Raw genomic sequence first — 23288 nt, forward strand, 5'->3', positions numbered from 1 at the left:
ACCAGGTTACTAGAGGAGCAGCTTTACTAGCTGTGCCACTTACCCACACAATCCAACACGAGATAATGAACTCAGTGCTCTTCCCTGTTCTGTCACATTCCAGGACTGTGGACAATCCTTTTCCAAGCTCCAGCAAGATTCCTTCTTTTGGTTTTCCCACCAAACAACTCAGTTTTTACATTTTCCATAGACTCTCCCAGCTCTGATGGGGGCAGGGTTCCAGTTTGTAGCTCTCTCCCTAGGAATAGTCCCCTCCATGACACAAAAATCAGTTATGCCCCCTTGTTCTGAAAATTACCCCTGCCCTCATGCTAACACCCACCCAACCAGAGGAACTAGCTCCTCTCACCTTTGTCATAATACCACAGTCAGAACTACCCTTAATGATCTATTCTCAATCTTCTCAGCTGTTCCTTTCTACCAAGTGAACCATTCTAGAGAATCTGCTCAGCATCTTTTGCAGGACCATTTATCCCAAGAATAAATGAACAGTGTCTCAACATTTAATATTGGCTGCCTCAACATAGAAAACCTTCAGCACACTATAGGCCATTCAGCCCACAAAGCTGTGCCTTAAAACTACCTAGGCTTACCCATAGCCCTCTATTTTTCTAAGCTCCATGTAGCCATCCAGGAGTCTCTGAAAAGACCCTATCACTTCCACCTCCACCGCCGCTGGCAGCTCACTCCACGCACTCACCACTCTGCATAAAAAACTTACCCGACATCTCCTCTGTACCTACTTCCAAGCACCTTAAAACTATGCCCTCTTGTGCTAGCCAGTTCAGTCACGTTGAAAAAGTCTGACTATCCACACGATCAATGCCTCTCATTATCTTGTACACCTCTATCAGGTCATCTCTCATCCTCTGTCGCTCCAAGGAGAAAAGACTGAGTTCACTCAACCTATTCTCATAAGGCATGCTCCCCAAACCAGGCAACATCCTTGTAAATCTCTACACCCTTTCTATGGTTTCCCTGTCCTTCCTGTAGTGAGGTTACCAGAATTGAGCACAATACTCCAAGTGGGGTCTGACCAGGGTCCTGTATAGCTGCAACATTACCTCTCGGCTCTTAAACTCAATCCAATGGTTGATGAAGGCCAATGCACTGTATGCCCTCCTAACCAGAGTCAACCTGCATAGCAGTTTTGAGTGTCCTATGCACTCAGATCCCAAGATCTCTCTGATCCTCTACTCTGCCAAGAGTCTTGCCATTAATATTATATTCTGCTATTATATTTGATCTACCAAAATGAACCACCTCACTCTTATCTGGGCTGAACTCCATCTGCCACTTTTCGGCCCAGTTTTGCATCCTATCAATGTCCGCTGTAACATCTGACAGCCCTCCACATTATCCACAACACCCCTAACCTCTGTGTCATCAGCAAATTTACTAACCCATCCCTCCACTTCCTCATCCAGGTCATTTATAAAACTTACAAAGAGTAGGGGTCCCAGAACAGATTCCTGATGCACACCACTGGTGACCTCCATGCAGAATATGACCCATCTACAACCACTCTTTGCCTTCTGTGGACAAGCCAGCTCTGGATCCACAAAGCGATGTCCCCTTGGATCCCATGCCTCCTTACTTACCATCTTTGGTATTCAGGGTTCAACCTTGACCAAAGGAGCTATCTGTGTGGACTTCTGGAAAGACAAAATCACTGATTGATTTTGTCTAATTCCAGATGTTTTCCAACTGTTTCTGTATCTCATCCTTTATAATCATTTCCCACTACTGATGTTAGCCAACCAGTTATATATTTTGTTTACACTTCCTTAAACAGCGGTGTTACAGCCATAACACCTAGGAGCAGAATTAGGCCAGCTGGTCCATCAAGTTTGCTCAGCTTTTCCATCATGACTGATTCATTAACCCTTTCAATCCCATTCTCCTGCCTTCTCTCTGTAACCTTTGATACACTGACTAATCAAGAACCTATCAACCTCCACTTTAAATAAACCCAATTACTTGGCCTGCATAGCCAGCTATGGCAATAAATTGCACAGACTCACTATCCTCTGGCTAAAGAAATCCTCAACTCTGTTCTAAAGTAATGTCCTTTTCTGAGGTTGTGCTCTCTGGTGCTCGACTCTCCCACTATAGGAAACATCCTCTCTACATGCACTCCATCTAGGCCTTCCAATCCACCACCTCCACCTTCAGAAACTATATTATAGTTTCAGAGTTCCAGAAAACTGGAACCAATGCACCTACTACCAATTTCAATTTTCTGGGACACAATTTATCAGGCGTTGGGCTTTATCAGCATTCAATGTCATTTATTTTCTCGCATCACCAGCCTACCCACTATCAAGGACATGTATACACAGAAAGGTGTCGGAAAAGTGCCAGTGACACCATGAAGGATCTGTTCCTGGAGTGTTTGTCCCACTCCCATCAGGGAGGAGGCTAAATAGCATCCTCACCAGGACCACCAGACTCATTAACAGTTACTTTGTCCAAGCAGTAATGCTGATCAACACTTCCACTCACTAACCCAGAGGTTCCCATCCTGGAGGCCACAGACCCCTTAGTTAATGGTGGGAGTCCATGGCATGTAAAAGGCTGGGAACCCCTGCACTAACCCTCCACACCACCCCACCAGTGTTTTAACATTTCCTGTCAGTCACCTTATATATAATCTACAGTGCCTATAAAATCTACTCCTCCCCCCCCCCCCAGAAGTTTTCATGTTTTATTGTTTTACATTGAATAACAGTGGATTTAATTTGGCTTTTTTGACTGATCAAAAGAAAAAACTCTTTCACATCAAAGTGAAAACAGATCTCTACAAAGTGAACTAAATTAATTACATATATAAAAAAACAAAATAATTGATTGCATAAGTATTCAGCCCTCCAAGTCAGTATTTAGTAGGTGTACCTTAGGCAGCAATTACAGCCTTGAGTCTGTGTGGATAGGTCTCTATCAGCTATGCACATCTGGACACTGCAATTTTCCTCCCATTCTTCTTTACAAAACTGCTCAAGCTCTGTCAGATTCCATTGGGATCACGAATGAACAGTACCTTCAAGTCCAGTCACAAATTCCCATTTAGATTGAGATCTGGACTTTGACTTGACCATTCCAGGACATTAACTTTGTTGTTGTTAAGCCATTCCTGTGTAGCTTTGACTTTACGCTTGAGGATCATTGTCTTGCTGGAGAACAGATCTTCTCCCAAGTTGCAGTTCTCTTGCAGACTGCATCAGGTTTTCCTCCAGGATTTCCCTGTATTTTGTTGTATTCATTTTACCCTCTTACCTTCACAAGCCTTCCAGTACCTGCTGCAGTGAAGCATCCCCACAGCACGATGCAGCCACCACCGTGCTTCACAGTAGAGATGGTGTGTTTCTGATAATGTGCAGTGTTTAGTCGGATGGCCAAAAAGCATCTGCAGATTTTCTTGTCCTTGCTCCACTTAATTATTTTTGTTTAATTTTTACATACCTATACTTCTACAAACCACTTATGTTACCTACAAGTTTATTCTATTGCTTTCTTAAGCAATTGCACAATTCCAGACTGCCCCTTATTCCTGGCTGTACTGTTTAGCCTGGTAATTATACACAGTTCCATTTTGGATCTAATACTGAATGAAACCCAGAGGCTGCTTGTACCCAGTTTGGCTCACATCCTTTAAAAAGTTGTGATTAACTCACCGGTAGTCTGATAAAATACTCCACGTTTGGATTTATTTATTTAGTCACAGTCAAAGAGTCAAGGCACTACAACACATAAACAGGCCCTTCAGTTCATTTAGTCAATGCCAAACTATTGTCCCATCGACTGGCACCTGGACCATAGTCCTCCATACCCCTCCCGTCACTATACTTATCCAAAATACTCTGAAACATTGCAATCAAACCCCATCTACAATTTCAGCAGTCTGTTCTGCACTTGTACCACCCTGAGTAATGAAATCCCCCTTAAATATTTCACCTTTCACCCTTAATCCATGACCTCTAGTTCCAGTCTCACCCAACCTCAGGTGCAAAAAGCCAGCATGGATTTAGTCTAGTTATACTTTATAATTTTGTGTCCCTAATTATGTACTTTTCTTAACTTGCAAGGCACACTATTTCCGCACACACATTCTTTACAATCCACGAGCTGGGGAACCAGAGATCTCTGTAACCACGCCCTGTGAACACTTACCCATGCAAGCAGTGAGTTAAGTGTTATTTATTTATTTCCACAGTCCAAATGGACAAGAAATACATTTGATGGTCAAATGGAAGTGTCTTTAATTGAGTGACCTTCAAGTTTGGTGGAAACAAAGCTTAAGATAAATTAAGCTTATCTTTATTTGTCATATGCACTTTGAAACATACAGTGAAATTCATCATTTGCATCAATGACCAACACAGTCTGAGGATATGCTGGGGGTAGCCCATTTTTGGCGCCAACATAGCATGTCCACAACCTTCTATCTCTAGTCAGTATGTTATTGGGATGTGAGAGGAAACCAGAGCACCCAGAGGAAACCCATGCAGTATGAGGGAAAACGTATAGCGGGATTTAAACCCTGAAATCTGGCACTGTAACATGACTGCGCTAACCACTACACTACCACCCCGCCCTTGTACTGGCATTACCTTTTTGACCAGAGGCTTCACGATGATATCCTCATAAGCATCATCTTGTTTCAATGTTGCAAAGTTCTCGTACAGAATAGCAATTTTCTTATCTTTGTCCCATCCTGCAGGACTGAAAATTATAGATAGAACCAACGGTAAACCATCACTGAAGATAACTAAAATCTACTGAAAGCTTCTTACATTGGGACTCACATACTGGAAAAAGTATGATGAGATCTGCCTGTAGAAGATCACTCAGAACAAAAACAAATCGAAGTCTAAACATGTGCCCTTGGGACAGTGACATTGATAAGCCCTTACTGCATTATTTGCATATATGTAAATGTCATTTGAATGTATTAAAGTGTAATATAGTCCAAGGTAACACAAGACTACATTTCAATTCATCTCTCAATTCCAAAAAAAAATTTGGTTGTGTATATATAATGCATCTTTAATTTTATTAACTCATGTTTGTAATGTACTTCATTGTGGCTGCAAGGTAAATTTTATGCCATTTATACCTTATGTATGTCTATAAAAATAAACTTGGAACTTGAGATAAATTAACACAAACCTGAGGGTTTTTGCGTTACATAAACTAAGCAGTCATTCCCTCCAACACCAGTGCACAGTGGCTACAGTGTGTACCATGTACAAAATCACAGGCAGTTACCCTTGTCCAGTCTACTATGATAGCACCTTCCATACCACCATGGCAAGCTCTGCAGATGCAGGGCAGCACATCAGCTGTCACACCATTCTGGCTTGGAAATATATCCGTTCTTTCATTATTGGAACTTTTCACCAACATTACTATGGGAACACCGCCAACACAGAAGGATTTCTTTCCACCACAGTCTGGGATGGACAGAAATTTGTTGGTTTACTGGTAACACCCAGATTCCAAAAGGGAAAGTACAGCACGGAAACAGGACACGTCTGCAAGTTTTAGGATCTGTGGACTCTATTCGATATGGCCTAGAAGACTACAGCACCTTCTGGGTTCAGGGATTTCGTGGTTCTGGAAATGGGCAAACTCTAGGTCATTGCCACTGCAGAAAACTGGTGTGTCATGGGAAATGAGCTGGCTGCTGGCTGTGTGCCCAGAGACCAGAGTTCTTTGGGCACTGAGCTCCATAAATCAGCAAGTTGTTTTGTTATGTCTCCCCTCTCGCTGTGAAATGGGGACACCTCTTTTCCCTTATTAGGGAGAGAGAGCCTGCGGTATGTCGAATACCAGGTGAACGAGTAGTCTTTGGAGCACTGCGTCTGTGTCCTTGCTGTATGCTTGAGTGCTTGGTGGGGGGAAGTGCCGTTGCTTTTCTACTGGTGGGGGAGAGGGGTCATTGCTTTGCTGCTGATTATGCGTGGGAGGGGGAGCTTTAGGGTTCTAACATTTAACTGTCATTCATCCTTTGGGGTACTCCTCTGTTGTTGTGGATGTTTGTGAAGAATGCATATTGTATACATTTCCGACATTAATATGTACCTAGTGAAACCTATAGAAGGGGCTTGTCGTGTCCAATCTGGGGCAGCTTAGTTACCTTTGTTCCCCACTGGGGACACTCAGCACTCACACCTGTGGCTCCAAGTAGCTATTTGCATAGGAAAGCAGCCACACCCCGGTACACCGCTTCAGCAGGTGAGAGTAGCCGGAGGGCCTCATATCTCAGTGAGACAGGGACATGTCTGTTCTATCATGTGTAGTCAGCTCCAGCAGACTGGGGGGTGGGGGGAATGAGATCTACATGACAAGGCACAGAAGTAGTCATGATCATTTACTACAACCAAGGAACACCCCAGTTGTAATGACTACCTGTATCACTAAATCTGGACTTCTGAGGTCAAGAGAGTGGAATGTCCTAGAGCAATGCCTTTTCCACTTTAAAAACTCTCTTGCACAGGTTTCCTGTCATTGTTGGATATGGTGGACAACCACCAAATACTTAAAGCTTTTTCCCCAGAGCTGAAATGGCTAGCGCGAGAGGGCACAATTTTAAGGTGCTTGGAAGTAGGTACAGAGGAGATGTCTGGGGTAAGTTTTTTTTTATGCAGAGAGTGGTGAGTGCGAGGAATGGGCTGCCGGCGACAGTGGTGGAGGCGGATACGATAGGGTCTTTTAAGAGACTCCTGGATAGGTACATGGAGCTTAGAAAAATAGAGGGCTATGTGTAACCCTAGGTAATTTCTAAGGTAAGGACATGTTCGGCACAGCTTTGTGGGCCAAAGGGTCTGTATTGTGCTGTAGGTTTTTTAAGCTTCTATATACCAATTGTTTGGAATCAAATGATCTTGCCAAGTGTTTCAGGGCTGGGTGTGTCTGTACCCACACCACTCCCCCTCTGCCGCCTGTCCCACATACCTCCCACGGTGCTCCATCTTCGCCACTACCAAGATCCTTGACACCTGCCAGTTTTACAAACTCACTCTCCACTCCATTTTCAAATACAATACTGTGCCAAAGTCTTAAGCATCCTATTTATATATATGTGCCTAAGACTTTTGCATCGTACTGCATTATTTTATTTATTTCAAGATACAACACAGCCCAGGTCCTTGCAACTTGAACAAGCCGCGCTGCCCATTTAACAAACTACCTGTAGGTCTTTGGACTGTGGGAAGAAACCAGAACACCTAGAGGAACTCCATGTGGTTTACAGGGAGAACTTACTAAATCCTTACAGGCATCACCCAAATTAAACTCTGAACTCCTGATCGTCCCAAGCTGTAATAGTATTGTGCTGACCACTATGCTACCGTGGTAATATACCTGATTCTGAGACGCTTCACCATACACTCTGTGAGCAATACCAGGCAAGATCAGCACACGAAAGGTGCTCTAAAGATGTAATAACTAATTTAACAACGTGATCATCCATGAGTTAAACCAGGACACTCCTTTTATATAAAAGTGTTTGAAAATACAAAGTTGCAGCACTCTGTTATAAAATCACAATAGTGATTATCATCATTGCTAAGTTAGCTATTACATCTTTAAGGCACCTTTTTTGTGCTGATCATCGCTGGTATTGCTCACCGAGTGTATGGCGAAGTGTCTCAGAGTCAGGTTTATTGTCACTGACATCTTGTGAAGTTTTTGTTGTGGCAGCGGTACTGTACAGGGTAACAAGTTATGAAAATAAATAAATTGTGGAAAGGACAAATAATGAGTAAGTTTATTGACTCAAGAATATAGCATACTGAACTGAGTCAGGCTGGGTGTACAGATGGCAAGTGGCACAGTGACTTGTACAAACATACGACGTGTACTTACATAAAGACTGCATCCTTTTCTACCACTAAGGCAGGTGTAGTAAACTGGAAATCATACATTTTGTGGACAAGATATTTATACAAGAGATCAACGTTCTTTTCTTCTTTTATTGACGTATAAATCAAGGCCGCTCCGTCTGAAACACCGATTAAGGAAATAATCTGAGAGGAAAATGTATTTAATCTGAGTGTGACAGTGAGGAGAAAAAGTAGTGCAATGAAAGTTCATCTTTAGCATTAACAGCACTCACCTTCACTCTATTTTTATTTTAATTAGAGATACAGCACAGTTAACAGGCCCTTTCAGCCCAACGAGCCCACACAACCTGATTACACCCATGTGTCCTATAAACCAGTATGTCTTTGGAATCTACAAGGAAACTGGAGCATGGGGAGAAAACCCACATGGTCATGAGGGAAAACGTATAAACTCTTTACGGACAGCAGCAGGAATTGAACTTACTTTGCTGGCACTGTAATATTGTTACACTAACCCCTAAAAGGATAATGATATAAAGCAGCTCAACAAACATTCACCTTAAATTTGTAGTGATGAATTACTTCCCATTCTTCAAGGTATTAGGGAAAAAATCTGATGACTCAGATTAGTTATCCCTTGCTCAAAACTAGTTCACAAAGATAATTTTGAACTTTAGTCAGCACAGTTGTCACTTAACTCAAAACATCCTCATCTTTCAAACCAATATCTGCTGCAATTTGTGCCCTTCCACCTTAAACTCATTTGTAATTCTCATGGGTTGTGCTACTTGTTCCCTTGGCAGTGGCCATCAGATACCTCTCGCCAAGTGGTTATTGATCATGTGTGAAATGACCATCGGGATATCACGAAGACTGATCCCATCAGGAAAAGCCATACCAATCAGGGGTTGTGAAAAGGGCAAAACTGCAGGTGTTTTATTTCATTTTCTGTGTGTCCTTTGGAAAGCAATGCAGAGAAACATCACACAAGAACAAGAGTGTAGGGGAATAAACCCTTGTCTGGGTTAGGAAGCTCTTGGATATTCACTTGAACAGAATCTACAGCACAAATGCTGGGAGATGGGATTAGACTGGGTAAAGCCAGCCTAAGTAATTAATTTGTTTTTTATTGCATTAACAACCTTATATTCATACAGCACCTTTCACCATATTTGCCACTTCCCCTATCCAATTAGAGACAATTATAAAATTTTTGTTATCCACACTATCTGCAGATCCATGTACATGGGAGATCAGCCATGCATTGCAAGGAATGTTGATGAACACTGTGCGTTCTTCCAGAGCCGTCTCCTGGGGTGACTAGTAAACTCTGCTTAGTCGTGAGACATTCTGCATCCCTATTAGCAAGTAGTGAAATATTGATATAATAATCAATAGTCAATGTGGAGTTGGAGTCAGGAATCTGGGCCAGATGATCTATTCTCCAAAATACTGTGATTGTTTTTTTCACAACTATGTAAACTACATCCTCCTTGAATGTTATTGTATGTATGTGACTTCCCATGTTCTGTCATCACTAATGTTTTAGTATGCAAATGAAAGTAAATGTGTGCCAGGGTCCAAACTACAGAAAGATTTTGCAGTGAAGCCAGGATCAGCAACATTAGTGGCTGCAGTTGCTTGTTGCTTCTGTGGTAACCATGAGCTACGGCTGTAGTGGGTGCTGAGAATAGTTCCCGCTTCCCTGTAACTTACCCGAACTGATATTGAAGGTTTTATATCCACACTATGCCTCCACCATTAGATTTCTGAAAGGTCTACACTACCTCAGTATTTTGCTCTCAATTTGCATTTTTTAAAATATTTCTCATTGTAACTGATAGTAATCTTCAATATATTGTATTGTATTGCTGCCGCAAAGCAACAAATTTCACAAAATATGTCAATGTTAATAAATTTAACTCTGTAGCCATGGTGACATTCTCTACATTTTCAGTTACCACAGAGAACCTGACCCTGCATTGAGAACTAAATGTGTATCTTTGCAAACAATGACAGCAGCCAATTTGTGTACAAAGACTGCAACTCTTGATGTCTCCACACTCTCTATCCACAACATGTTGTAGTAGGGACAACTGTGGATTCATCACAGCAACACTCATTAATAATGGAAGGATACACTCTAAGCAGAATCTACGAATATGTGACTGAATGAAATCCAAGTGCTCGTCCCTGTAATCATGCTCCTTCTCTAATATGCTGACGGCGTCGCACTGTAGGAGAGAAAACAGACAGGTGAGCACAGCAAATCTGTAGGAAGCACAACAGTGATGTGTGCAGGAGACATTTAAACATTTTTGATCACTGTTTACCTTTCTGCAGAAATCTATCTAGTATGTACATGGAGCACTTTCTAACTACAATGCCTGCAACTCCAAGAGATGAAAAGTCTTCTGCACAGGTCATTGTAGTTAGCAGTGGTTTCTTCTCCATCTGTGATATATTAAAACTGAGAGCATTTATTTTTGTCCATGGTTGGACATGTGAATCCATTTAGAGTCAGAGTCATTGAGAGATACAGGCCACTGGGTTCACTGAGTCTATACCAACCACAATCACCTTATTTTCAATTCTTCCCACATTCTTCGCTCAGGCTGAGACACCAATGAACACCCTGTCACCAAGTTCTCGTCACTAAGGCAGGCAGCTGTTTACCTGCGCTGCTCACCAAATGCATTCTGAATTACATTTTATTAATTTATTTATGATCATACTTTAGCTTATGTGCTGTGTGTGATATGTGCTTTGTGGATCCTGTTTTTGTATTTGCACAGTTTGTTGTCTTTTGCGCACTGGTTGTTTGTCCGTCCTGTTGGGTAGGGTCTTTCATTGATTCTATCGTGTTTCTTTGTATTTTCTGTGAATGCCCGCATGAAAGTGAATCTGAGGATTATATATGGGACAGAAGTACTTGGATTATAAATTTACTTTGAACTCTGAACATACACTACTACACAGGAAGTTGGGCAAATTGACAAGCTTCCTTCTGTACTTGGTCGGTGAACCAGTTGGACTTTGTAAACAATCTCAAATTCATGACCATTTTTACCACTGCCAACTATATTTTTAATATAAAAACCCAGTCTCTAGATGTTTTCACATGTTATGCTGCATCACATATCACAAGGCACCCAAACAATGAAAGTGATGGTGTTGCAAAAACAATGTAGTGCAAAGTGGCTGAGAAGCTCTATTCACACAAACACAACGCCAGCTCTGCTTCTAAAGAAAACCACTGAAAATCGGAAATAAAAACCAGAGGCACTCAGTCAGACCGTACAGAGAAAAGTACTGTCCCACTCCCATCAGGGAGGAGGCTACGCAGCAGCCACAGGAGGACCACCAGTTTCAAAAACAGAAATTTCCCCAAGGCTGATCAACACCTCCACCCACTAACCCACCCCTCCACACCCCCCACCACCACTACTTTATCATTTCCTGTCAGTCACCTTAGGTACAGACACTCCTGTGCCCAGCGTCACTTTATGGACGTACAATCGACGTACACAAGCTACCTTGTATAATTATTGTTTTTTTTTTAACTATCATTATGTGTTGCTGCATCAAATCTGGAGTAACAATTATTTCATTCTCCTTTGCACCTGTGTACTGGGAATGACATTAAACAACCTTGAATCTTGAACGATCTTGAAGGTAAAGCATTGCAGACATTGGAAATCTGAAATAAAGCTAGAGGTGCTGGAAGCAGACTGTGCATTTGATAAATATTTCAGGGCGATGATGTTTTATTAGCCGGAACAACAGTAAGTGCTGTACAATGAGGTTAAGCAACAGCACCACAGCTCAGATAAAAATTAACATCTTATCTCTCACCAGGAAATCTGTTTGCTCTCAACTTTGTGTTCCAACTTAACACTGAAATCTCCAGGTATTTTGTGATGGAAGTGTGTTGCTGGGAAGGGGGGCACTAGAAAGAGATGGAAGTGAGGATTATAGAAGCACAGTTGGAGGAGGCTTGTGTGGAAATTCAAACTGATTATGTAATTTAGATCTTTTCATTAACATAAGAGATTCTGCAGATGTTGGAAATCCAGAGCACCACACGCAAAATGCTGGAGGAACTCAGCAGGTCAGGCAGCACCAATGGAGGGGAATAAACAGTTGATGTTTTGGGTCGCCATCAGTACTGGAAAGGAAGGGGACAGAGCTGGAATATGGTGGTGGTGGTGGGGGGGGGGGGGGGGGGAGAGGAGTACAAGTTAGATCGGTGAGGGCCAAGGTGGGTGGGGGTCAGGAGTGATGTGAGAAGCTGGGAAGTGACAGGTCAAAGTGGTGAAAGGCTGAAGGGAGGAATCTGTTAGGAGAGGAGAATGCACCATAGGAGAAGGGAAGGAGGAGTGGCACCAGGGGAGGTGAGGAGAAGGGAAGTGATTAGAGGGGAACCAGAATAGAGAATGGAAAGAGAGAGAAGTGGGAGAGAGGAGAAATTGCTGGAAATCAGGTTAAATCAGATGCTGGAAATGCCATCAGGTTAGTGGCTCCCAGAGTATGAAGTACTACACTTCCAACCTGAGAGTGGCCTCATAATAGCAGTAGAGGTGGCCATGGACCACATTCCATTAGGTTGGAGATCTTTTCCTTGTTTCTTTACACAGTCACCACTTCATATAACCATAACAATTACAACATGGAAACAGGCCATCTCGGTCCTTCCAGTCCGTGCCAAATGTTTACTCTCACCTAGTCCCACCTACCTGCACTCAGCCCATAACCTTCCATTCCTTTCCTGTCCATATACCTATCCAATATATTTAGGGGAAAAAAAAAAACAGCCCAAACTAGTTATTTCCATCTGGCAAGAACACTGTTACCGTAGAGAGGGTATAGGAGAGATACACAAGGACTAGAAAAATTTCCTCTATCTCCTCTCAGATTCCTTCTTCCACCGATCACCTCCCAGCTTCTCACGTTATAAGATGATGAGAGGCATTGATCGTGTGGATAGTCAGAGGCTTTTTTCCAGGGCTAACACGAGAGAGCACAGTTTTAAGGTGCTTGGAAGTAGGTTCAAAGGAGATGTCAGGGCTAAGTTTTTTTTAAAAGCAAAGAGTGGTGAGTATGGAATGGGCTGCTGGCAACAATGGTGAAGGCGGATACGATAGAGTCTTTTAAGAGACTCCTGGATAGGTACATGGAGCTCAGAAAAACAGAGGGCTATGGGTAACCCCAGATAATTCCTAAGGATTTGTTCGGCACAGCTAAGTGGGCCTAAGGGCCTGTATTGTGCTGTAGGTTTTCTATGTTTCTATGTAATCCCTCTCCCCCATCCATTTGGCTTCACCTATCAACTTCTAGCTTGTCCTCCTTTCCCTCCCCACATCTTATTCTTATCCATCTTCCTTTCCAGTGCTATTTAAGGGCCTCAGTCCAAAATATTGACTGTTTATTCATTTCCATGGAGGCCTGACTTGCTGCATTCCTCCTGCATTTTGTGTGTGTTGCTCGAGTAAACTGATACATCAGCCACTTTCAATTCAGTCAGAAAAAGAGGAACTGGAGAATACAGAGGGAATGCTACTGTTATCCAAATTAATTAACAGTTCTTTTAAATCAAGGGGAAAACTTTCCAGAATCATTTTGATCTGCAAATGGCAAAAAAAATTGGAAAATACATTCTATACATTCAAGGTAATCTGAGATGAACTGAAGAACAGTAGATCAGAAGTACTAATCTCTGGCGAACTGATCTCAATGTCCAGACAACTAAGCCCCATTCTTGTTCACATTTCTCATCTACTGACTTCTCCTGAAGTACTGTGCCCTGAAAGTTTGAAGTTATTCTTGGAGCTGTTGACTTGGCATACAGAGCTGTGACAACATATGGTGTGGAACATGACAGTACAGTGACTACATTACAGCCATGTCCAGGGAATAGACAAGGGACTCAGAGACACTATGCCAAATCCAATCACAGCAGCTGGGAATTTTAAATGTAGTGAAGCAAGTAGACCTGGAATTAGTGATGGTGACAGTGAAATAACTGTTTGATCACGCAAAAAAAAACAACTTAGTATATCTGCTACTCGCAAACGAAGCAGAAAGGAAGGCAGGGGAAAAAAGCACAAGCAGGGAAGCCATAAGGCACAGGAGCAGAATTAGGCCATTCCGCCCATCAAATCTGCTCCGCCATTCCATCAAGGCCAATCCCAGATCCCACCAAACCCCATACACCCACCTTCTCACTATATCCTTTGATTCCCTGACCAATCAGGAAACGATCAACTTCCACTCTAAATATACCCACAGACTTTGCCTCCACTGCAGTCTGTGACAGAGCATTCCACAGATTCACTACTCTCTGGCTAAAAAAAAAATTCCCCTTACCTCTGTTCTAAAAGACTGCCCATCAATTTTGAGGCTGTGCCCTCTCGTGCTGGATACCCCCACCAAAGGTAACATCCTCTCCACATCCACCTTATCTAGTCTTTTCAACATTTGCTAGGTTTCGATGACACATTCTTCTAAATTCCAGTGAGTACAGGCCCAAAATTGCCAAACGCTCCCCCAGAAGACCTGGAGGAATAGCATACAAACTCCTTACAGGCAGTGGTGGGAATTGAACCCAGGTCGCCAGTGCTGTAAAGTGTAGTAGCACTATGCTACCACGAGGATATGCCCTTATGTCCAAACTAATTACCAGTAAATTTAAATTGAGGTGCAAAAGAAATTTACCACTTGCCCTGTCATTGAGAAATGGTTGACAACGTCAGAACTAATAGCTACCCTCAAGCAATCAGCTCATTCCAGCCCTCTGATCTTGGTGTTCAATAATAGTTACTCCCCTTCAACCAGCTGGTTCTTGAACCAATGGCAATACCTTAATCACTTTAGCTTGTTAAAGTCTAACAATATAGATTTTATGACAACAATATGACAGCAATATCGACTTTAACACAAACAAGCAAAGATCCACAGATGCTGGAAATCCGAGCAACACACACAAAATGCTGGAGGAACTCAGCAGGCCAGGCAGCATCTATGGTAAAAAGAGTAGTTGACATTGTGGGCTGAAACTCTTTTTTTTTTAAATAGGTGTCTGTGAGTAAACAAGTTTATCATTTGCACCTGTGCACCCATGTACTTGTGCATAACTCAACTTTGAATATTTGAACCAAATAAAAAACCACAGTCTGCTGCTCTAGCACCGATGTCTCTTAATTATTGTCTGAACCCGTGCTGTGCACTACAAGCACTTTGAATTATGGTGTGTGATATATGCTTTGTAGGTACACTGTTGCCCAGAGGAATGTTGTTCCATTGGCTGCAGGTATGTACAGTCAGATGACAATAAACCTGAACCTGAATTTTACAAAAAGATCAGCTACGTGGTGGAACAGACTCAATGGGCCAAATGGCCTAATTCTACTCCTGTCTTACGGTCTCTAATACACAAATACAAAGTAGCTCAGATAGTTCTTCATCAATAAAGTAGCTGGAGACATTTTCAACTATGACAAAACAGGCCAGAGTAAATAGTCGCTGACAACTAAACCGGATACAATTAAATGCAAGGCCTTTAAAAAGGTACTCTCCACTTTATTTTAGACTTTGCATTAGTGATGAGAATCTAGTAAACAGAAACTACACAGATATTTAGACTGAAAGCGATAAGAAATGGGAACAGGGCAACTGCTGGACTGAAATGGTCTGGATCCAGGGATAAACACCAACTGAATCATCTCCCTAGTGGTCTGAATGCAATGCATTTTATGTACTACACCCTATTGCAGTATCTCATCTTCGCCAGGAGGTGTCGCTTCGGGACTAAATGACAGCACACAATGCGCTGACAATACATGGAGCGGGCAAGGGTGTGTCTGACTGGAGCTTACGTCCTTCCACCCGAATATCAGCAGAGCAAAACACACTAAATACTCGCGGAACTCAGTCATGATGAAGGGTCTTGGCCTGATAAATTAAATGATCATTCCCCTCCTGACCTGTTGAGTTCCTCCAACATTTTGTGTTTTGTTCCAGATATCCAGCATTTGCGGAATCTCGCGTTTGTAATAGCAACAGAGTCTGGTTTCCAGTCATTGTCACTCGATCAAGATTTCACTCAGTCAAACCCACGAGGAGGCTTGTATGCATCAGCCACTCTAAATAAAGAAGGGTGCACACAAGCAATTTCCATCCCGCAATACAAAACCTGAACCAGCCCTGAGAGGGACAGACCAGAACAGTTCCGCTGTCATAATCCAGTAACTCAAATATTGACAGCATTAATGGCCGGAGTGAGGCACGTAGCCAGAGATGACTGGCTCACAATATGGTGGGCACAATATCTATCCTTCACTGGCAGAGGCTGTAATTTGAATACAGTAGGGTGGAGCAAAAATGGATTTCAATTAATGTGAAAATTTTTGTTAGGAATTGGTTTTTAAGATCTTTCTTTAAAAAATTTATTTCAAATTTAATTAATCTTTCCTGCCTATTACACAGAAAATATCGAAAAAGTTAATTGAAAATTCAAACCGTCCGAATATAACTTATGTTCCCCTTTGTGGAGATGCAAGGTTCAATGTTGGTAACAGGTCTCTTGGCGGTTCGAATTGTACTCTTGAGGTTTGGTATCAGTGGTGAAAATGCACTAGATCTGGTTTATACTAACATAGCAGGTGCCTATAAAAGCAGCCCTTTGACCCCACATTTTGACTCTTACATCACTTATCTGTAATGTTAATTCTACCATACAAACCAGTGATCAAATGGGTCATAAGAACATAAAAAGTAGGAGCGGTAGGCCATCTGGCCCATTGAACCTGCTCTGCCATTCAATCATGGCTGATCTGACCACAGACTCATCTCCACCTACCCACCTTTTCCCCATAACCCTTAATTCTCCCGGGTCAAACCAGTTCTAAAGGTGATGAAAACCTGGTCTGAAGGTGCAATCTCTGCACTGCAGGACTGCTTTGATAATATAAACTGGAGAAGATCAGGGAGGCTGCTATCTATGGCAACCACATTAACACTGAGAAATCTGTGGATCCTGTCACCAGCTACATAGAGAAGAATACTGACCACCACTGAGAGTGCCCTGACAAGTTGCATCTCCATCTTGAACATCAGACCTGAAGTCCCTACAAAGGACTGTGAGAACAGCTGAGAGGATCAGAGGGGTCTCCCTACCTTCTGTCAGGGGCATTTATCAGGAGCGCTGCATAAGCAGAACTCTTGGTATTATTAAGGATCCCACCCACCATCCAGTATCCTCTTTGACTTTCTACCATCAGGCAGAAGACCACGATACATAAAAACAAGAACAGTCAGGATGAAAAACAATTTCTTCCCTCAGGCCATCAGGCTTCTGAACTCCCTGCCATATCACATTGGAAGTGTCACAGGTTAATCTGTTCTGTACCTTACAATATTTAATTCTTCTGTAGATTTTATCCTCACCTTCATAAATTATCATGTGTTTTGTGTTTGCATACCACTATGCTTTACATCCTGGGTTGGAGAAACATCTCATTTCTATATACATTATGTGGTTATATCTGTTATATACATGTATGGTGCCAACAAAAAGTTTTCGCCACCCCTTAGAAGTTCTTATGTTTCACTGTTTTACAACATATTGGATTTAATCTGGCGCTTTTTTTTTTACACTGATCAACAGAAAAAGACCCTTGTGTCAAAGTGAAAACAGATCTCTATAAAGTGATCTAAATTAATTACAAATAGCCACAAACTCTGAATTGGACTCTTACTTGGCCATTCCAGGCCATTCTTGTGCGGCTTTGGCTTTATGCTTGGGGTCGCAGTCTTGCTGGAAAACAAATCTTCTCCCAAATTGCAGTTCTCTTGCAGATTTTCCTCCGGGATTTCCCTGTATTTTGCTGCACTCATTTTACCCTCTACCTTCACAAGCCTTCCAAGGCCTGCTGCAATGACATATCCCCACAGCATAATGCAGCCACCACCATGCTTCACGGTAAGAAGGGTGTGTTTTTGATGACGTGCGTTGTTTGGCGTTTTATGTCTGATAGCCAAAAACTTCAATTTTGGTTTCCTTGACCATAGAACCTTCTTCCAGCTGACTGCAGAGTCTCTCACATGCCTTCTGCCTTCGAGCCAAGATTTTATGTGAGTGTTTCTTTCCCCCCACAGTGGCTTTCTCTTTGCTACTCTCCCATAAAGCTGCAACTGGTGAAGCACCCGGGCAATAGTTGTTGTGTGCAGTCTCTCCCATCTCAGCCACTGAAGCTCGTAACTTCTCCAAAGTTGTCATAGGTCTCGGTGGCCTCCTTCTTGCACACTCAGTTTTTGAGGACGGCTTACTCTAGGATATTTACAGCTGTGCTATATTCTTTCTTTTTCTCGACGACTGACGTAACTGTACTCCAAGGGATATTCAGTGACTTGGAAATTTTCTGGTATCCATCTTCTGACTTGTGTTTTTCAATAACCTTTTCATGGAGTTGCTTAGAGGGTTCTTTTGTCTTCCTGGTGTAGCTTATGGCAAGATACTGACTCACTAGCAATTGGACCTTCCAGATACAGGTGTATTTTTACTGCAATCAATTGAAACACCTTGACTGTACACGGTGATCTCCTTTTAACTAATTATGTGACTTCTAAAAGTAATTGGCTGTATCAGAGATGATTTAGTGTGTGTATTAAGGGAGAGGGAGTGAACACTCACATAATCAATTATTTTGTGTTTTACATTTATAATTTAGATCACTTTGTAGAGATCTGTTTTCACTTTGACACAACAGAGTCTTTTCCTGTTGATCAGTGTCAAAAAGCCAAATTAAATCCACTGTGATTTAATGTTGTAAAAGAATAAAACATGAAAACTCCCAAGCAGGATGAATACTTTTTATAGGCACTGTATATAGTTAAATGACAATAAACTTGACTTGAGAACTTGATTGGTTGCCATCATCATGGAAGCCAACCCCAGCATGAGTAAATCCATCCCAATTGGAAAACTAACATTTTACACGGAAATGTTTGCAGCTTCTTTGGCATCCGACAAATGAACTGTCGGACAATCTGGATCAGGACAAAATCCCAAGCACCATCAATCTGCAGGCCATGCCAACTAGGGACTTGGACCATGTCATTTATTTTTGCGACAAAACATTTTCCTGCTATTGTAACAATATGTGCTGTTGGTAACGTGTTTTGCACCTCAGCCCCAGAGGAACGCTGTTTTGTTTTGCTGCATTCATGTATGGCTGAATGATAATTAAACTTGAACTTGATGAAGAATGCAGACAGATGCAGTGTGTAAAGAGAAAATATCAGGTAAAAGGAATGGAGAGATCTGATGGTTAACCTATTGGGCAGGGTTGCTCAGGCATAGCATAAACTTTCACACAGAATTGTGGACCAAATGGCACTTTTGTTCATTAAACATGGAGAGTGTGCTGGAAGCACACAACAGTTCAGACACATCAATGAAAGGGAAGCAAAGTTAACATGTATAGTCAAAGCTTTCTTTCTGAACATCGCAAACAAGAGAAAATGTGCAGATGCTAGAAACCCAAGCAACACACACAAATTGCTGGCACTGTACAACACAAAGTACTGTCGACGTTTCGAACCAACACCCTTCAGCAGGTCCTGATGAAATGTTGAATGTACTCTTTTCCATTGATGCTGCCTGGCCTGCTCAGTTCCTCCAGCATTTTTCATGTTGCTCATCTGAACATCAGCTCTTCCTCTCCCCATAGATACTGCATGACCAACTGAGTACTTACAACATATTTTTTTTTTTACTTTTCTTTTCAGATTTCCAACATCCTCACCACCAATAAAAATACACTTTGCATTTTATTTGGTAAACCAGAGATCAAGTAACCACAGAATAAGCAGGGACTTTCTTGAACTGATGAGTCAGCCTCCAAATCACCAGCTTACTCAATCACACAATAAAGGGAACATTAGCAACACCCAAACCTTGCCTTCCACAAATGCCAGAAGGTAATTAACCTCCCAATTAGGGATAGAGGTGGGGTGCAAGAGACTGAAGAAAATCATAAACAAAGGAAATACACACAAATTGCCTGGGCCTGATAATCCACACTGCAGAGAATTAAAGCACAGCAAAGATTTTGAAGTCATCTTTCAAAATCTTTTAGACTCTCAAGCAGTTCCTAAAGATTGCATGCAGTGTGGCAAATGTAACCCTACTAATTTGAGGAGGAGGACGGGGAAAACGCAGGAAGTTACAGACCAGCAAGCCTAGCCGTCGCTAATTGCTATGCTACTGTGTGACACTACTGCAGCTCGGGGCGTCGGGTTCAGAGTTCAATACTGGGTTCTCTGTAAGGAGCTTGTACATTGTCCCTGTGGAATGTGTGAGTTTTCTCTGAGTGCTCCAGTTTCCTCCCAAAGTCCAAAGACAAACTTAATTGGTCACTGTAAATTGTCCCCTGATTAGGTTAGGATTAAATCGGGGTTGTTGAGGGTTGCAGGGAGGCATAGTTCGAGGGCCCAGAAGGGCCTACTCCATGTTCTATCGATAAATAAATGTTAGTAATGTGGAAAAAGTTAGAATCGATAATAAAAGATAGAATAACAAAACAACTTGGAGAACATTAATTATCAAGACTGATCACAGTCAGTATGGGCTTGTGAAAGGGAAAATTTGAGGATGTAATGAATGGAATAGGCAAGGGAGAACCAATGGATGTACAGTATTCAGATTACGCTTTTAGATAAAGTCCCATGTGAGATTAATGTACAAAATTAAAGCATATGGCATTGGGATTGAGAAAAGACTGTAGACAGAAAACAGCAGGAGTCAAAGTATCTTTTTCCCCCAGGGTGACTAGTGGGTTCTTTTGGGAGCCAGCTACTAAATTAGTTCTCTTATCCAAACCAGTTACATAACATTTCCAAACGTGCAGAAAACCGAGATTTGCTTAAGAGATTTAAGAAAGTGAGGTGAATGGCCAGATGTTTTAATCTGGAGAAATGAGGTCTTTCTCTTTGGTTTTAAAAGCCATTACCTGAACAGAACAAAGCACAGACAGAACAACACAAGCACAGCCTCTTCAGCCACAATACTGGTGCTGACCATAAACAAACAGCATTTGGCTCCATGTAGTCAATATCAGCCATTCTCTGCTTGCACTCATGCCTGACGAAATTCAAGATTGTTTAATGTCATTTCCAGCTCACAAGCATAAAGGAGAATGAAATAATTGTTACTCCAGATCCGATACAGCACAAAGAAGAGGAAAAAAGAGGGAAAAAATTGCATAAGATAAATAATTTTAAAAATTGCAATAAATATAAATATGCAAGATAGCTTATATACATAGATCAATTGTATGTCCATAAAGTGACACTAGGCACAAGATGACTGACAGGAAATGATAAAGTAGTGGTGGTTGGGGGTGTGGAGGGGTGGGTTAGTGGATGAAGGTGTTGATCAGCCTTACTGCTTAGGGAAGGAAAGTAACCGTTTTTTTGAGTCTGGTGATCCTGATTTGGATGCTACATAGCCTCCTCCCTGATGAAAGTGGGACAAACTGTCCTTGAGCAGGGTGGTTGGGATCCTTCATGAAGTTACTGGTCCTTTCCGACACCTTTCTGCATACATGTCCTTGATGGCTGGTGTCAGTGATGCATCGGGCAGTTCTGACTACCTATTGTGGTAAGTTGTTGGGGAAAGGGATGTGCCCTCATCATCAAAAGCATGCACCCAAATGTAGCGAGCGACCATGGTGGAAGATGGCACATCAGTCTGTGTTGTAAAAGGACCGGAGTATAGATACAAGCTGTCTCACTGCAGTTGTACAGGGCCTTGATGACAGTCCATCTGGAGTTGTCTGTGCAGTATTGGTGGCATTATCTACGGGAAGATATTCTTGATATGGAGGGAGTGCAACCAAGGTTTACTAGACCAACGTCTAGGATTGATATGAGATGGGGTCAGCTTGTTCACTGATGTCAGCGGGGGTTTTCATAGCAACCCACTTAATTTTTAAAATCCAGATCAAAAGAAAATAATTTATCCAAACTTGTGGAATTCTTTACCACAGAGGAGATGGAGGTCAAGTAAGTATATTCTCAAAAGCAGGTTTTTTAAGTTGCTAAAATGGTCAAGATTATTTATTTTCATTCTTCAGCACACAAGTATATTGGAGAATGAAATGAATGCTACTCTGGATTCCACGCAGCATGAAAAAACAATATGCATAAAGGGATCAATGGAAATGAGAGGGGAAAACTAGGCCTACAAACTGACAGGAAAATTAAAGGCCTCATCCTGCTCCCATTGTCTATACTTCCATTATTGTAATAAAAAACTCTGCACTTCAGGCAAAGTCGTGTCAAACCAACTAAATAAGTAATCAAATGACCAACTAAACTAATCTCTTCTGCCTACACAGTGTCCATATCCTTCCAGTTTCTGCACATTTGTGTGCCTATCTAAATGTCTCTTAAAGTCTCTAATATTTCTGCCTCTACCACCATCCCAGACAGTGTATTCCAGGCATCCACCACTCTGTAAAAATACCTTCCCCTCACATCTTTAAGTTACCCCCTCTCACCTTAAATGCTAGATATTTCAACCCTTGGAAAAAGATAATCTATCTCTGCCTCAATCTTAGAAACCTCTATCAGCCAGTGTTATTCCAGAGAAAACAAACCAAGTTTGTCCAAACTCTTGTTGTAGCACATGCCCTCTAATCCAAGTAGCATTCTGGTAAATCTGTTCTATGCCCTCTCTAAAGCCTTGATATCCTTCCTATAACCTTTTGTTAAGTTGGGAGTCTCTGGAGAAGAAACCTACCTTTGTGCAGACAACCAGTACCGGAATGCCCAGGTTGTGTGTAAGTACGTTTTCTCCCAGCGGCAAGACTACCTCCTCGTCTTCCTGACCAGGCACAGCTGCTCTCCTCTGCGGAGATCCATGGGATCCTTCCTCAGGCTCCACATACTCCTGAAATTCTTTCACCACTGGAAGCAGAGAACAGAGAAAGAACATAAAATAATGCAAAGGAAATGACTTCCAGATGAGGTTCACACTTAAAATTCTGAAGTGGGATTCATTCCATTCAACTTTAATCAACAGAAAGTTCAAGTTTAATTGCCATTCGGCCATACATGAATACAGCCAAAAGAAACAGGGTTCCTCTGGGGCCAAGATACAAAATACAGTACCAATAGTCATACAACACACAAGGCACATATAGCAGATATTGAATTGAATTTCAATTTATTGTCATTTAGAAACTACAACTGCAATACAGTTAAAAAATGAAACAACGTTCCTCCAGAATGATATCACAAAATCACACAACAAAACAGACTACACCAAAAAATCCACATAATGTTTGGCAATCCCCAAATCCAGAGTCCGGAGAGGTTGCTGCGTACTAATATCGCGCTACTATCTTAGCACATTCCCCGGAAAGGAGCTCCAAATCC

At 41.9% G+C, this 23288-nt stretch overlaps 1 protein-coding gene across 1 annotated transcript in view; it reads right to left on the minus strand.

The window, feature by feature from the left end:
- dync1li2 (dynein, cytoplasmic 1, light intermediate chain 2) overlaps positions 1-23288 on the minus strand; it is a 139926-nt gene that overhangs the window by 52617 nt on the left and 64021 nt on the right. The window contains exons 5-8 of the mRNA XM_073070436.1: positions 22651-22817; positions 9988-10081; positions 7870-8005; positions 4611-4722 (exon numbers count right to left, since the gene is read on the minus strand). Of these exons, the coding sequence (XP_072926537.1) occupies positions 4611-4722; positions 7870-8005; positions 9988-10081; positions 22651-22817 (509 nt within the window). The remainder of the gene's footprint in view (positions 1-4610; positions 4723-7869; positions 8006-9987; positions 10082-22650; positions 22818-23288) is intronic.

Source organism: Hemitrygon akajei, chromosome 17 (genome assembly GCF_048418815.1).
Source record: "Hemitrygon akajei chromosome 17, sHemAka1.3, whole genome shotgun sequence".
Taxonomy (NCBI): domain Eukaryota; kingdom Metazoa; phylum Chordata; class Chondrichthyes; order Myliobatiformes; family Dasyatidae; genus Hemitrygon; species Hemitrygon akajei.